Below are 17,777 nucleotides of genomic sequence, written 5' to 3'. Positions count from 1 at the left end.
ATTTGTTGAAGGAATGAATGAATGGATGGTGCCACATTTTATAGAGACTAATAGGGATTGAGAAGAAAATTATTTTTGGTGATTAGGAAGGAGTTTTTTGGTAACTTTTGAGGAAAATGTTTTCAGCAAAGTGATTGAGGTGGAGGGCAGAGGGTAAGGAGTAGATGATAAAGAAGAGGTGTCCAGTGTGGACCCCTCTTTCAGGATGCTCGTGGGTGAAAAAAAGATAGATAAGGAAGACACAAGATGGATAAAAGAGTTTTCTTTTTGGTCAAGAGAGCCCTAAATGTGATTGTCAGCAGAAGAGAAGCAGCAATGCAGAAAGGGACCCTCAGAGAGAAGTGATGGACTAAGCCATTCGAGGGGGGAAGAGGGGAGCAGACCGGGCACTGATTGTGTGTCTGTGTGTATCTGTGTGTATCTGTCTGTGTGCGTGTGTGCACAGTCTTCCAGTGGAGATTTGGCCTCTTTTCTGGGGTGGGATATTCCTGTTTGGGAAATTAAAAAAAAAAAATGTGGTTCGTAGACCACCTGTATCAGAATCACCCTGGACACATGTTCAAATACAGATTCCTGGGCCCCGCCTCACACACAGGGATGCAGATTCTGGCGGCGAGCCCCAGAATACATTTTCACAATCTCTGCCAGGGATTCGGGTGCACTCTATCTTTTGTGGACCACATTCTTACCAAAAAGAGCTTCTCTATAGCCCTACCGCCTTACCAGGATTTCTTACCTAAGAATAACCTTCTCAAGGTTAGTAGATTGGGTTATCTGCAAACTGTTTTCCTAAATAGTTGAGTAATTCGTTGAAGGAGTTGTTTAAGGTTGTTTAAATTGCAGTGAAAGACAAATGCAATACTGAAGTTTTGCTGTAACTAATGCTAATGTCTGCATCCTAACAACAAGCCCAGCAGTTTCAGAGACTTGCTAAGACTGTGCCTGCCCCCCTACACAGTAAAACCACGTCATCGACGTGAAGGCGCTCGCTTGCCTTCCGGTTCATTGGAGCAGGAGACTCTAATCAATTCAGCCCATGACTAGCAAGTTCTTTAAATAAAGACTCAAAAGGAGGACACAGCCCTGTTTGACAAGATTTAAAACTGGTACTACCGAGCGAAGATTTTTTTTCAAAGGGCAAGGATATGGGGAAACAGGTACTTTCTCGCATACCGCTAATGGGACTGTAAATGAGCACGACTTTTCTGCGAAGAAATTTGGCAGTGTGTACTAACAACATGGAAATGTTTATAACAGCGTCAACCAGTAATTCCACTCACAGAAATTCATGTTAAGGAAATGAGCTGAAATAATGGAAGCAAAACAAAATATTATACACAAAGTTCGTCATGAAAGCTTCCTTTATAGTAGCAACACATTGGAAACAGCCTGTGTCCAACAGAAAGTTAACTATGGGCTATCTCCATAATGGAATATTATTTAATGTATAAAGTTAACTATGGGCTATCTCCATAATGGAATATTATTTAATGTATAAAGGTGATGTCCAATGTTCCACAAGGGGCTCACGCACACACTATCACATACACACACTAGCAGCACATGGAACAAGCATAAAGTAAGGGTTACTAAGGGAGAACTTACGAGCAAAGAAGCAATAGAGGGCACGGGACCCCGAACTCATTATCTCACAGACAGGCGGGTGTAGCTGGACATACGGGAGGAAGGGCTCCAGGAGGGCGCTTAGCTGACCCAGCCCTGAGCCCGCTTTTCCATCCTCCAAAAGGAGGATGAGAAAGAACTACCATCTAAGATATAAAAGATTTGTCTCCCCTCAGGCCATGTTTACAAAGAATAAAAACACAAAGCAATGCTCATGATCGGGTAAAGTTAAAAAAAGAGGATACACTTGTAGTTACTAAGTCAATTTTGTTGATCTTTTCAAAGAACCAACTTCTGATTCCATTGATTTTCTCCATTTGTTTTTCTATTCTCCATTTCATTGATCTTTGCTCTAATCTTTATTTTCCGCCTTCCAGTAGCTTTGGGTTTAGTTTGTTTTTCTTTTCCTGGTTCCTTAAGTTGTAAAATTAGCTTTAGTCCTAATATTCTTTATTTCTGTTATCTTCTTTTCTTCCTTTCTTTTTCTCAATTAACTTTGCCAGGAGTTTGTGTATTTTATCTTCTAAGAACCGACTTTTGGTGTTATTGATTCTATTTTCAATTGTTTCTATATCATTAAGTTTTGTTCTTTCCTTAATTGTATCCTTCATTCAGCTTTCTTTTTCTTTGTTCTTTTTGATTTTTCTATTCCACCTTTTCACTGACAGTTTCACTTTTATGCAGAAGATATTAAATTTACAGTGTCTGATCTAAGACCATATCTCCTTTTCCCATGCAACCCTTAAAATCCAAAACTCTAGATCTCAGAAATCTGCAAATCTCGCGAGAGCACTGACATCCTCTTAGTTTTTAACTCCTTCACTCCTGAGTATTTCCCTTTCTTCTGATCTTGGTTCTGCATGCGCAGAATACATTATCTGGCGTTTGCAGGTTTTGTGGTTAAAGGCTTATCTCTTCTGCTGTATTGCTGGAAATGGAGCTGTACTACTTTTATAAACAAACAAACAAAAATCTTTACTTAAAAAAATTGGACTGTGCTATCATAAAACTTTTGCTGCTGATATTGACGTTAACAGAGGTGTGGCAGGCTCTGAAAAGACATTAATTGCCAAGAATCTATAATAAGTTTAGTAAATTTGTTACGTAAACAGCTTCCATCTGGTGACTCAAAGTCAGATGATAGAGCAATGCTCTTATTTATGTTCTTAGAAAAATGAAATAAGGTTAATAATAATTGCATACTGAATGTCTTCCAATCTAAACCTCATCTGGAGAAAGTCAGTTTTGGAACTTTATTGAGGAGAGGGCAGGCAGAGAATTTGGAGTGTTGTAAACAAATCTACTCATAATTCCGAATAAAAGACGTCTCCCTTCAAAGTTGAGTCATTCGGGGTTAAGTAAGGATCCAGAACTCTCCTAGCACAGCTCTGCAGCTCAGGCCATGCATTGTCCACACCAGCTTAGAAACGTGTCACCTGTAATTAGTTACCATTAATAAAGTACAAAAGCTGGCAAGTGAGTCACTTCTTTTTCAAGTAAATTAGACCTGATTCATAGTCATTCTCACTAACTTAAAAGTCTAAATTGCTTTCTTAAGAAGAGAATGTGGTGAAATTATAGTTAAGCCCAGGAAATACATTCAAATAAATTCTTCTCTAGGAGTTGGTCTCCGTGAATTTCATCCCTCCAACTAGTGGTGAGCACTAAGGTTAAAAAAAAGTTTGAGGACAGCTAGGGAACTAATGAAAACCCAAAAGAGTAAGTTCCTAAAGAAAACCAAAGACTTGGTTTCTTGGTTTGGAACCCTGGAGGACCCTGAAGATAAAGTTCAGGAGGACGGTACGCTCTACTGGCCGACGGAGCCTTTGTCTGTAGCTAGTGTGGGTGCAGTCAAATATTTTAAACAAAACAAATTGGTAGTTAAATATTCTGCCTGGCAAATAAATTGAGAAAAAAAAAAAAAGGCATGATCAATTAAATGAACATCGCGTTATGAAGTAACTAGAATTAGAGTATATGCACTCACTTAGACCTCCACGAGATTGGGACAAATATTAACAATGAAAAACCAAAGTAGAAACTTAATTTGCATTTTTAAAAGGCCATAATTCAATTGAAAGAGTTAACACTCCCTGCCATCATGGGGTTTACAACAGTCTCCTCACCATTCTAATCTAACCTTGCCTTCTTCCTCACAAGGAAGGCAACTGTGACTTCTTATATTCCTGAGATTTTTTTTTTTTAAGATTTTATTTTTTTCCTTTTTCTCCTCAAAGCCCCCCAGTACATAGTTGTATATTCTTCGTTGTGGGTCCTTCTACTTGTGGCATGTGGGACGCTGCCTCAGCGTGGCTTGACAAGCAGTGCCATGTCCACGTCCAGGATTCGAACCAACGAAACACTGGGATGCCTGCAGCGGAGCACGAACTTAACCACTCGCCCATGGTTGGCAAAAAAGCTCCTGCCTGAGATTTTTTTTTAACAATTGAAGCAGCCCTCATCAGATGCCTCCCTCTGAGGGCTCCTGCACCCCTACCCTTTATTCTTTATAGTAGAATTTTTTTTCTTTAAGCTTCCCTCCAGGCATGTCTAAACTTCTGACCTGGAGCACCTTTTATTGACCAGACCTATCCTCAGGGCTCATTCAGCCCCTGTGCTGCTTGGCTACCCAGGGATGGGCACCACACTGTGTGACTGAATATTTTCCCTTTATACAGGTATTATTTATTCTCCCAAGTGATGGAATTTGTCTTCATCTCTTTTGTACCTCTCAGGGCTGTCTTTTTTTTGAGGAAGATTAGCCCTGAGCTAACTGCTGCCAAACCTCTTCTTTTTTTTTTTTGCTGAGGAAGACTGGCCCTGAGCTAACATCCATGCCCATCTTCCTCTACTTTATACGTAGGACGCCTACCACAGCATGGCTTTGGCCAAGCGGTGCCATGTCAGCACCTGGGATCCGAACCGGCGAACCCCCGGCCACGGAGAAGCGGAGTGTGCAAACTTAACTGCTGTGCCACCGGGCGCGCCCCAGGGCTGTCTTAAGGGAAGGAGTATTTAGCAACTTTAGCAAGAAAGACTGGCCACTTCAAATCAAATCAAATCTGTTAAAATTTCATTCCTTGAAAAAATATTGATGATGCCTTTTCCATTTGAAAAGGACATTCACATGATAGGATTAAAAAAAAATAATTAGTGCATGTTGTTGACAAATTTACTTTTGAGCCCCTGAATGTGTACGTCAGAACCTTATACCACCAATCGAAGCACTGTCTTCTAAATATTAATGCTCTGAGTGTTTTGAATTTGGTTAATCGTGAAAAATCTCCTTCTTCTGATTAGGTATTTTGAAACTGACTATTGTCACCTTGGAGAAAAGAGCTCTCTTCAAAGAAGGAGCAGTGTCTTAACCTTGATGTTCACATTATTTAAGAGAACAACATCTCCTGATAAATGGAAAAGAGTTTTCAATAAAGAACCAAATATTGCAAATTTGTTAAAACTGGGTTCGTTGTTGCATCTCAATAATTGTATGTGAAAAAAATTTAGCGCCACATAAGGATTGAGTCAAAAACATGTTAGCTCTGTGTTTTTTTAAGAAACTTTTTTCTTGGAAGCTAAAGATAGGTTATTTTTTGGTAAAAAATCAGCACAAAGTACCTCATAGAAAATATAAAGAACTAACGTAAAATATAAAATGAAATTAGGTTATCACCGATGAACTTCTCCTACTATGCCTGTCTCTTCATCAAAGGATTGAGACTTTTGTTGAGACCGTCTGGAAAAAGGGTCACAGGATGATTATCATACGCTCTTGGCACTTTTTCCTTCCTGGACCTTTTTCTCTGTTAAAAAAAAAAGTGAAAAACTCTATTTTACAACTGTGTTGGCCTCAGGAGTAATGCAATCAAGGCTGGATTCATTATTACATGTTCATTACTATTACATGATTTTTTCTTCTGATTGTAAAAGAAATTAACATGAAAATGGTTTTGAAGATCCCAAAAGTAGCTTGGCCTCCAGGTCCTATGGGCTCTGTACCTCACCTATCTGTGGCCCTGATGGCAATTTGTAAGGTGGCTGGTGCCTTGAGAAGCAGCTTGCTGAGGTTTGTAAAAAGGAGCTTATCCGAGCTCAGTATGCCACATGATGTTGAAAAACAAGCAGAATTCACTCTACTCTCAATTAAAAAGAAAAAGTGACAAAGGAAGGGAAGGTTCTGGGTTGTAAGTGGAGGGAACTCCCACAAGGAAGGTCTTTGGGGAAAGTGAAATGAATAAAAATAACTATGTATGTGAATATCCAGAGGACACCCTCCTCCCCCCAAAAAAGAACCCCATGATATCAAGAGAACAAGGAATCACTTGAAACTTGAGCCCTAATAAATTCTTTTCTATTGTTGGGTGCACTCCCAAATGCTTTATACTGAATAAACAAGGTTGTTAAAGACGGTGCAACTTGCTGACATGTACTGTCAACAATACATGTATTTAGGCGCGTTGAGCATTCAAATACACAAGTTCACAACATTTTCCCTCCCCTTGCTCTAGAAAGAAGGTCCTGATAGGCTGGCAATGTTCTTGGGTTTTTCAGATGGAGTAATAGAGAGAAAGGAGGCAGGAAAAGAAGATCACAAGACATCACTAGGGGTGAAAATAGAAAGATTTTTGGAATGGGATTAGGAGATAAATTGAGAAGAAAAACTGATAGAGATATGGACTGGATTAAGAAGAAAGAGAGGCTAAGATAAACAGAGAAGGCTACTCATCCTCTTTGAAGTGCTTGAGAAAAGTGTGTATAGGACATGCAACAATCTGAAATGTTTTGACTGCATGAACTGTGCGTGTATTTTAATTACAACACTGTTCTGAGAGTGAAGCACGTGGAGCAGGGCTTTTGGGCCGGATGTGGGAAGAGTAGGAAGCGTACTTGACTGATGTCCAGGACTAACTTTCCAAAATAATTGGTAATGAGGACAAAATCTTAGCACAAAAAAATACATTGCAGTATTATTTATGACTAGATGCCACTTGTGTTGGTGGAAAATTTAGCCATGATTAAGTAAATAAATCCTGAAAGCCAGTCATTCTGAAGCACTGTGTTTCAGTGGTAAATGTGCAAAATACCAGAGGAGTTAACTCTGCACTGTCACAGAGGTAACTGCTGATGTCTCATGAGTCCTTGCATCTAATACTTAAGAGATTGTCAGCACAGGGAAGACAATTCTTGCTACATTCTCCACAAATAGACACGCAATGACCAGTAGTGTGTTCAAGGAGAAATCCCCTAAGAGTGTCAGACAACACCTTGAAAAACATCAGAAATGATGACAGGACTTTCCTCAACAGGCAACACAACTTCTACTCCAGTCACGACAGCAAGCTCAACGACAACTACACAGAAGGCATCTTCCAGAACCTCTCCTCAAGGAACCTCAGGGTCTTCTACGAACCAACAGACTCAGAGCATGGAGGTCACCACAGAATCTCAAACCACCACCATCACAACAGAGGGCATATCAAGTCTCTCTTCGTCCCCAAAGGGACACACTCTCACAAAGGGCGTTTCTCAGGAGACAACCATCTCAGGGAAGACAAGGACTCCATCGCCTTCCACTCTCACCGATGGAAATTCCACGCCATCAGAAACTTTGACAGCATCCATCTCAACAAAGCAAACTTCATCTCCTTCCACTGTAAGCAACACACCTCCAATGACATCACAGGTGCTCACAACACCATGTTTTGCAGACACCGCCACAGGAACTACAGGGGGCCCATCCCTGCCTGGAACTGGCAGTTCCTTTCTAGGCACCACCGCAAGCACAGTGCCAACTGGACCAGAAGCACAGTCAGCACTTCCCACTTCCAGCACCTTCTCTCAGGAAGCCTCAGCGTCTTCTCAGAACCACCAGACTCGGAGCACGCAGACCACCAGAGAATCGGGAACCAGCACCATGACAGCAGTGAGCACAGCAACACTCTCATCCTCCCCAAGGGGACTAACTCCTACAGAGGGCGTTACCCAGGGGACATCCACTGTAGGTGAGTCCAAAGCCTCATCCTCTTCTAGTGTCAGCCAGACACCTCAGGCAACGTCAGGAACATCGACAGACCCTACCTCCACAGACGCCACTTCACAAAACACACAGCACACAACACTTTCCGTAACAACAGCTTCTCCTTCACTCATCTCAGCAGCCTCCGCAAAGACCGGAACAGACAGACAGTCCACAGCGCCCTCTTCCAGCACCTCTCCTCGGGGAACCCCAGGGTCTTCTCCGAACCAACAGACTCAGAGCATGGAGGTCACCACAGAATCTCAAAGCAGCACCATCACAGCAGAGGGCACATCAACTCTCTCTTTGTCCCCAAGCGGACACACTCTCACAGAGGGCGTTTCTCAGGAGACAGCCACCCCTGGGAAGACAAAGACTCCATCACCTTCCGCTCTCACGGATGGAAATTCCACACCATCAGAAACTTTGACAGCATCCATCTCAACAAAGCAAACTTCATCTCCTTCCACTGTAAGCAACACACCTCCAATGACATCACAGATGCTCACAACAACAAGTTCTGCAGACAGCCCCACAGGAACCACAGGGGGCCCAACCGTACCTGGAACTGGCAGTTTCACTCCAGGTACCTCTGTAAGCGCAGTGACAACTGGATCAGAAGCACAGTCAGCACTTCTCACTACCAGCACCTTCACTGAGGAAGCATCAGCGGCTTCCCCGAACCACCAGACTCGGAGCACGCAGACCACAGGAGAATCTCACATCTCCACCACTACAGCAGTGAGCACGTCGACTCCCTCACCCGTTCCAAGCAGACACACTCCTACAGAAGGCCCTTCTCAGGAGACATCCCCTTCCGTGGAACCGAGCACTCCATCCCCTTCCAGCGGCAGCATCACACCTCTGGCAGCATCAGAACTGTCGACAGCGCCAAACTCGACACATGAAACATCATCCCCTTCTGGTGTAAGCAGTGCACCTCCAAGGACATCAAAGCTGCTCACATCACCCATTTCAGCAGACACCTCTGTGGGAACCACCGGGGACACACCACTGTCCGGGACTACGCGGTTTACTTCAGACAACACAGCAAGCTCAGTGACAACTGGACCAGAGGCACCATCCACAGCGCCCTCTTCCAGCACCTCCCCTCAGGAAACACCAGTGTCTCCTCAGAATCACCTGACTCAGAGCACGCAGGCCACCAGAGAGTCTCAAACCACCATCATCACAACAGAGGGCACATCAAGTCTGTCTTCGTCCCCAAACGGACACACTCGCACAGAGGGCGTTTCTCGGGAGACCGCCACCTCTGGGAAGACAAAGACTCCGTCGCCTTCCACTCTCACCGATGGAAATTCCACGCCATCAGAAACTTTGACAGCATCCATCTCAACAAAGCAAACTTCATCTCCTTCCACTGTAAGCAACACACCTCCAATGACACCACAGGTGCTCACGACACCAGGTTTCGCAGACACCCCCACAGGAACCACAGGGGGCCCATCCCTGCCTGGAACTGGCAGTTCCTCTCTAGGCACCACCGCAAGCACAGTGCCAACTGGACCAGAAGCACAGTCAGCACTTCCCACTTCCAGCACCTTCTCTCAGGAAGCCTCAGCGTCTTCTCAGAACCACCAGACTCGGAGCACGCAGACCACAGGAGAATCTCACACCAGCACCATCACAGCAGTGAGCACAGCAACACCCTCATCCTCCCCAAGGGGACACACTCCTACAGAGGGCGTTTCCCAGGGGACATCCACTGCAGGTGAGTCCAAAGCCTCATCCCCTTCTAGTGTCAGCCACACACCTCAGGCAACGTCAGGAACATCGACAGACCCTACCTCCACAGACGCCACTTCACAAAACACACAGCACACAACACTTTCCGTAACAACAGCTTCTCCTTCACTCATCTCAGCAGCCTCCGCAAAGACCGGAACAGACAGACAGTCCACAGCGCCCTCTTCCAGCACCTCTCCTCGGGGAACCCCAGGGTCTTCTCCGAACCAACAGACTCAGAGCATGGAGGTCACCACAGAATCTCAAAGCAGCACCATCACAGCAGAGGGCACATCAACTCTCTCTTTGTCCCCAAGCGGACACACTCTCACAGAGGGCGTTTCTCGGGAGACAGCCACCCCTGGGAAGACAAAGACTCCATCACCTTCCGCTCTCACGGATGGAAATTCCACACCATCAGAAACTTTGACAGCATCCATCTCAACAAAGCAAACTTCATCTCCTTCCACTGTAAGCAACACACCTCCAATGACATCACAGATGCTCACAACAACAAGTTCTGCAGACAGCCCCACAGGAACCACAGGGGGCCCAACCGTACCTGGAACTGGCAGTTTCACTCCAGGTACCTCTGTAAGCGCAGTGACAACTGGATCAGAAGCACAGTCAGCACTTCTCACTACCAGCACCTTCACTGAGGAAGCATCAGCGGCTTCCCCGAACCACCAGACTCGGAGCACGCAGACCACAGGAGAATCTCACATCTCCACCACTACAGCAGTGAGCACGTCGACTCCCTCACCCGTTCCAAGCAGACACACTCCTACAGAAGGCCCTTCTCAGGAGACATCCCCTTCCGTGGAACCGAGCACTCCATCCCCTTCCAGCGGCAGCATCACACCTCTGGCAGCATCAGAACTGTCGACAGCGCCAAACTCGACACATGAAACATCATCCCCTTCTGGTGTAAGCAGTGCACCTCCAAGGACATCAAAGCTGCTCACATCACCCATTTCAGCAGACACCTCTGTGGGAACCACCGGGGACACACCACTGTCCGGGACTACGCGGTTTACTTCAGACAACACAGCAAGCTCAGTGACAACTGGACCAGAGGCACCATCCACAGCGCCCTCTTCCAGCACCTCCCCTCAGGAAACACCAGTGTCTCCTCAGAATCACCTGACTCAGAGCACGCAGGCCACCAGAGAGTCTCAAACCACCATCATCACAACAGAGGGCACATCAAGTCTGTCTTCGTCCCCAAACGGACACACTCGCACAGAGGGCGTTTCTCGGGAGACCGCCACCTCTGGGAAGACAAAGACTCCGTCGCCTTCCACTCTCACCGATGGAAATTCCACGCCATCAGAAACTTTGACAGCATCCATCTCAACAAAGCAAACTTCATCTCCTTCCACTGTAAGCAACACACCTCCAATGACACCACAGGTGCTCACGACACCAGGTTTCGCAGACACCCCCACAGGAACCACAGGGGGCCCATCCCTGCCTGGAACTGGCAGTTCCTCTCTAGGCACCACCGCAAGCACAGTGCCAACTGGACCAGAAGCACAGTCAGCACTTCCCACTTCCAGCACCTTCTCTCAGGAAGCCTCAGCGTCTTCTCAGAACCACCAGACTCGGAGCACGCAGACCACAGGAGAATCTCACACCAGCACCATCACAGCAGTGAGCACAGCAACACCCTCATCCTCCCCAAGGGGACACACTCCTACAGAGGGCGTTTCCCGGGGGACATCCACTGCAGGTGAGTCCAAAGCCTCATCCCCTTCTAGTGTCAGCCACACACCTCAGGCAACGTCAGGAACATCGACAGACCCTACCTCCACAGACGCCACTTCACAAAACACACAGCACACAACACTTTCCGTAACAACAGCTTCTCCTTCACTCATCTCAGCAGCCTCCGCAAAGACCGGAACAGACAGACAGTCCACAGCGCCCTCTTCCAGCACCTCTCCTCGGGGAACCCCAGGGTCTTCTCCGAACCAACAGACTCAGAGCATGGAGGTCACCACAGAATCTCAAAGCAGCACCATCACAGCAGAGGGCACATCAACTCTCTCTTTGTCCCCAAGCGGACACACTCTCACAGAGGGCGTTTCTCGGGAGACAGCCACCCCTGGGAAGACAAAGACTCCATCACCTTCCGCTCTCACGGATGGAAATTCCACACCATCAGAAACTTTGACAGCATCCATCTCAACAAAGCAAACTTCATCTCCTTCCACTGTAAGCAACACACCTCCAATGACATCACAGATGCTCACAACAACAAGTTCTGCAGACAGCCCCACAGGAACCACAGGGGGCCCAACCGTACCTGGAACTGGCAGTTTCACTCCAGGTACCTCTGTAAGCGCAGTGACAACTGGATCAGAAGCACAGTCAGCACTTCTCACTACCAGCACCTTCACTGAGGAAGCATCAGCGGCTTCCCCGAACCACCAGACTCGGAGCACGCAGACCACAGGAGAATCTCACATCTCCACCACTACAGCAGTGAGCACGTCGACTCCCTCACCCGTTCCAAGCAGACACACTCCTACAGAAGGCCCTTCTCAGGAGACATCCCCTTCCGTGGAACCGAGCACTCCATCCCCTTCCAGCGGCAGCATCACACCTCTGGCAGCATCAGAACTGTCGACAGCGCCAAACTCGACACATGAAACATCATCCCCTTCTGGTGTAAGCAGTGCACCTCCAAGGACATCAAAGCTGCTCACATCACCCATTTCAGCAGACACCTCTGTGGGAACCACCGGGGACACACCACTGTCCGGGACTACGCGGTTTACTTCAGACAACACAGCAAGCTCAGTGACAACTGGACCAGAGGCACCATCCACAGCGCCCTCTTCCAGCACCTCCCCTCAGGAAACACCAGTGTCTCCTCAGAATCACCTGACTCAGAGCACGCAGGCCACCAGAGAGTCTCAAACCACCACCATCACAACAGAGGGCACATCAAGTCTGTCTTCGTCCCCAAACGGACACACTCGCACAGAGGGCGTTTCTCGGGAGACCGCCACCTCTGGGAAGACAAAGACTCCGTCGCCTTCCACTCTCACCGATGGAAATTCCACGCCATCAGAAACTTTGACAGCATCCATCTCAACAAAGCAAACTTCATCTCCTTCCACTGTAAGCAACACACCTCCAATGACATCACAGGTGCTCACGACACCAGGTTTCGCAGACACCCCCACAGGAACCACAGGGGGCCCATCCCTGCCTGGAACTGGCAGTTCCTCTCTAGGCACCACCGCAAGCACAGTGCCAACTGGACCAGAAGCACAGTCAGCACTTCCCACTTCCAGCACCTTCTCTCAGGAAGCCTCAGCGTCTTCTCAGAACCACCAGACTCGGAGCACGCAGACCACAGGAGAATCTCACACCAGCACCATCACAGCAGTGAGCACAGCAACACCCTCATCCTCCCCAAGGGGACACACTCCTACAGAGGGCGTTTCCCGGGGGACATCCACTGCAGGTGAGTCCAACGCCTCATCCCCTTCTAGTGTCAGCCACACACCTCAGGCAACGTCAGGAACATTGACAGACCCTACCTCCACAGATGCCACTTCACAAAACACACAGCACACAACGCTTCCTGTAGCAACAAGTTCTCCACTCATCTCAGCAGCCTCCGCAAAGACCGGAACAGACAGACAGTCCACAGCGCCCTCTTCCAGCACCTCTCCTCGGGGAACCCCAGGGTCTTCTCCGAACCAACAGACTCAGAGCCCACAGACCACAGGAGAATCTCACATCTCCACCACTACAGCAGTGAGCACGTCGACTCCCTCACCCTCTCCAAGCAGACACAGTCCTACAGAAGGCCCTTCTCAGGAGACGTCCCCTTCCGGGGAAACAAGCACTCCATTCCCTTCCAGTGGCGGCAGCACACCTCTGGCCACATCAGAACTGTCGACAGTACCAACCTCGACAGATGAAACATCATCCCCTTCTGGTGTAAGCAGTGCATCTCCAATGACATCAAAGCTGCTCACACCACCCATTTCAGCAGACACCTCTGTGGGAACCACCGGGGACACACCACTGTCCGGGACTACGCGGTTTACTTCAGACAACATAGCAAGCTCAGTGACAACTGGCCTAGAGGAATCATCCACAGCGCCCTCTTCCAACACCTCCCCTCAGGAAACACCAACCTCTCATCAGAATCCCCTGACTCAGAGCATGCAGGCCACCACAGGATCTCGAACCCGCACCAGCACTGTAGGCAGCAGATCAACTCCCTCATCCTGTCCAAGCAAAGACAGTCGTACAGAGAATGATTCTCAAGAGACATCCAACTCTGGAGAAGCCAATACTCCATCCCCTTCTTGTGTCAGCCATACAACTGCCACACCGTCAGAAATTTTGTTGACACCAACCACAACAGAGGAAACTTTACCCTCTTCTGGAGTAAGTACCGCACCGCCGATGACATCAATGGTTCTCACAACTCCCATTTCAGCAGACAACCCTGTAGGAACCACAAAAGCTCCACCAGTAACTGTAACTAGAAGTTTTTCTCCGGGCACAGAGTCAAAGACAGCCAGTCTAGAGGCACAATCAGCACTATCCTATTCTAGCACCTTGACTCAGAAAACATCAGCGTCTTCTCAGAAACACCAGACTCAGAGCATGCAGACCACCACAGAATCTGAAACCAGCACCATCACAGAAGTGAGCACATCAACTGCCTCATCTTCCCCAAGCAGACACACTCCAACAGAGGGCGATTCTGTGGAGACATCCCCTGTCTTTGAAACTTCATCCACTCGCAGTATCAACATTATATCTCTCATAACATCAGAATTGTTGACCGAACCAACCTCCACAGAGAAAGCTTCATCCCCTTCTAGTGTAAGCAAATCACCTCCCATGACATCAAGGGCACTCACAACACCCATTTCAGGTGACACCACTGTAGGAACCACAAGGGACATACAACTAACTGCAACTCGAGGTTTCACTCCAGGCACCGCCACTGACTCAAGGACAACTGGACTAGAGTCACAATCAACAGTAACCTCTTCCAGCACCTTTACTCAGGAAACATCAGCATCTGCTCAGAAACACCAGACTCAGAGCATACAGACCACCAGAGAATCAGAATCCAGCAGAATCACACTAGCAACCATATCAACTCTTTCAACCTCGCCAAGTGGATTTACTCCCTCAGGGAGAATTTCTCAGGAGACATCCCCTTCCAGTGTCAGCCACACACCTCTGACAACATCCCAAATGTTGACCTCAGCAACCTCAGCAGACACCACTCTAGGAAGCATAGGGGAGCTGCCTGTAACTGGAAGTTTTTCTCCATTCACTTCTAAATTTTCTACAACATTAGGATCAGAAATACAGTCAGCACCACTCTCTACCAGTTCTTCAATTCCAAAAACATCTACAGTTTTCCACACCTACCAGAGTGAAGGCACAGAGACCCTGGAATGGCCTCATGCCAGTAGCTCAATCTCTACAGATGTTTCTTATCAGACAATCACTGCAGGTAAAGCAACAACATTTGCTTCTTTGTCCTCTAGTGATAGCCACACAACTCGGTCACAAAAAAGACCATCATCAGCGCCAACCATAGATACCAGTGTGCTGGTCACAGAAAGCACATCTACTTCTGCAGCTAGTACTATTTCTTGGGTTACCTCTAAGGTCTCAACAACAGGTAAAGAGGGAGAGCCATCCACACACCCCTATCAGAGCACATCTCCTCAGGAAACAACAGTGGTTGTTTCCCATACTCAGTGGACACAAGACATAGGGACCACTGGTGAAACTCATGTCAGTACCACAATCTCCAATGTGACCCAAACCATCAATACAGTCACATCCGCATCTCCTTCATCCATGCTAAGTGGACACACTTCTCAACTAACCATAACAGCAAGCCCAACAAGGCGGTCAACACCACTCTCTATTAGCACCTCTCCTCAAGAATCTTCAGCTGTTTCCCAGATAGATCACACCCAAGGCAGGCAGACCACACAAGAAGCCCAAACCATGAGTTTAGTCTCCTCCATCACTGACATCATCAAGACAACAACATCTGCAACTTCTTCATTCAAACCAAGTGGACACTCGCCCTCAGAAAGTATTCCTCAGGATACATCCACCGCAGGTGAAGTGACAGTCTTCACCCAGGCGCCCTCCAGGGACAGCAGCACAACTCAGGCCACTACCACTACCACAGAACTGTGGACAGTGCCATCCAGACCCGACACCACCCTGGAAACCTCAGGAGGTACATCATTTTCCATAACAAGTGTCATTCCTCAGGCCACCTCTGTAGTCTCAACATCAAGAGGTCCCAGAGGACAATCAATATCCCCTGCTACCAGCTCTTCATCTGACACCACGTCAGCCATTTTCCAAACCCACCAGACTCAAGCCACAGCAACCACCGGAGAATCACACACTATCACACCAGCCTCCTTGGTGATGGACACCACCTTGGTAGCAGATACCACCTTGGTGGGCACGGCTATAGCTTCTTCCACAGCAAATAGCCAAACCACTCCAGGAAGTGCTTCACCAGAAATGTCCACCTCCGATAAGATCAAGAGTTTCTCACCAACTCCTTCCAGGGAAAGCCAAACGACTCAGTCAACAACAGAATTGTTTTCGATTTCAACCAGTCATGACACTACTCTAAGAACCATGGGAATGGTGTCTGCTATAACCCCCAGCATCACCACTTCAATCATCATCTCTGAGGTCCCAACAACAGGGAGACCAACAGGACAGTCAACTCCAACTTCTCCCAGCACCTCTCCTCAGGAAACGTCAGTCATTTCCCAGATGGCTCAGACTCAAAATACAAGAACCCCCAGAGGATCTGGTTCAGTCTCCCCTGTGACTGACACCTTCTCAACAGTCACATCTCTACCTCTTTCATCCACACCAAATGTGCACACATCTCCACAAACCGTGGCCCACACTCTGTCTCCTTCAGACACCAGCACAACATTTATCTCAAACCCAGTCAGTGACAGTCACAGGACCCAAACAGCAATGCCAATCTTGTCATCGGGGACAACTAAAGGGCCAAGTACAGTCAGTTCTACCACCCTAAGTGATGTAGCCTCTCATTCTCCTTCCACCATTTTGTCCACAAGTGGAGGAGTCCTGACAACAACCTCAAGCTCAGTCATCCACGAAAATATAACTGCAGCGGTCACTCCCTCTGTAGGTTTTGAAAGTGACTCATTGACAAACACCACGCAAGTCCCAAATTCCTCAGCGGGCAAGTTAGGCACACCCACCCCTGAGCATCCTACAACTGTTCAAACAGTAACCTCTGCTACCAACTCTACTCCAAGGCCAGCATACATGAGTTCTACGAGTAATCACAAGAGTGTAAGATCCACACCGACTTTATCATTTCCACCTACAACCTCCCCTCTGATCATGACCACTCCTGATACTTCCTCAATATCTAAGTATCCTAAGAGTCCATTGCCTGCTCTACGGCCATCCACAGACTATGCTTCCTCTGACTCTCCTTCCTCTGGTAATGTGAGCACAGCTCAGACCATATCGACTTTCTATACTTCAGCCAATAATTCTTCATTCTCTCAATCAGCCCCTGGCCCTGCAGTCACCCGGAGCTCCACCACCCTATCCACAGGTCATTTCACTCCTCTGTCTGTTGCCAGCACTTTCTCACCATCCACATCATCCTCGAGCTCCACTGTGAAGACGGGGACGTCAGGTAGGTGGGGACTCCAGCTTCAGTCTGTTACAGTGGCCCCATAGGCTCAATCCAGCCTGGAAGAGTGCTTGAGCAAAGACAGTGAGTTAGCAATACCACGCTAGGGTTGAGGTCAGGTCCCCGAGAGGACGGAGCGGAGGTTTACCAGCCCCTCTGCCCCAGCAGACAACCACTTATCTGCAGGGATTGGTTTGGGTGTGACCAGCAGACAGACAAGAGGGTTTCTAGCTATCTCTTTCAGCCCCTAAAGTCTGTGACTCTCTGACTCTGCTGCTCTCTGACTGTAAGGCCCACTGCCGTCTTCTCTTCCTGCATGCCCAGGAGCAATCACAACTGATGAGGGGTCGGTGAGCCGAGGAGTAGAAAGAAAGATTTCTTAGACTCTTAAGATCTGGCAGTAGTGCTCTTTTATTTAGAGAATAGAATAGCATGGGGACAGGACCCATGGGCAGGCAGAGCCGCCCCCAGTGGCATGGGGACAGGACCCATGGGCAGTCAGGCTGCTGCGTGGGGACAGGGCCCACGAGCCACCAGAGATGCTGCTGGCATGGGGAGCTGCTGCCACCCGCTGCTGGCATGGGGACAGGACCCATGGGCAAGCAGAGCTGCTGCCAGCATGTTGCTGCTGCCGCTTCTGCTGCAAAGTTGGGTGGAGAGTAAGGCTAAATT

At 47.8% G+C, this 17,777-nt stretch overlaps 1 protein-coding gene across 7 annotated transcripts in view; it reads left to right on the top strand.

The window, feature by feature from the left end:
* Positions 1 to 17,777, top strand: part of MUC4 (mucin 4, cell surface associated) — a 51,777-nt gene that overhangs the window by 9,336 nt on the left and 24,664 nt on the right. For 2 of the 7 annotated variants that reach the window (XM_070509045.1, XM_070509043.1), the window contains exon 2: positions 6,930 to 17,108. In XM_070509045.1, coding sequence (XP_070365146.1) covers positions 6,930 to 17,108 — 10,179 coding nt within the window. The remainder of the gene's footprint in view (positions 1 to 6,929; positions 17,109 to 17,777) is intronic. The other 5 variants (XM_070509049.1, XM_070509048.1, XM_070509047.1 and 2 more) reach the window with 5 other exon arrangements.

The sequence above is a fragment of the Equus asinus genome, chromosome 5 (assembly GCF_041296235.1).
Source record: "Equus asinus isolate D_3611 breed Donkey chromosome 5, EquAss-T2T_v2, whole genome shotgun sequence".
NCBI lineage: Eukaryota > Metazoa > Chordata > Mammalia > Perissodactyla > Equidae > Equus > Equus asinus.
The sequence above is the reverse complement of the archived record's forward strand: the minus strand, read 5'-3'. Positions and strand labels throughout refer to the sequence as shown.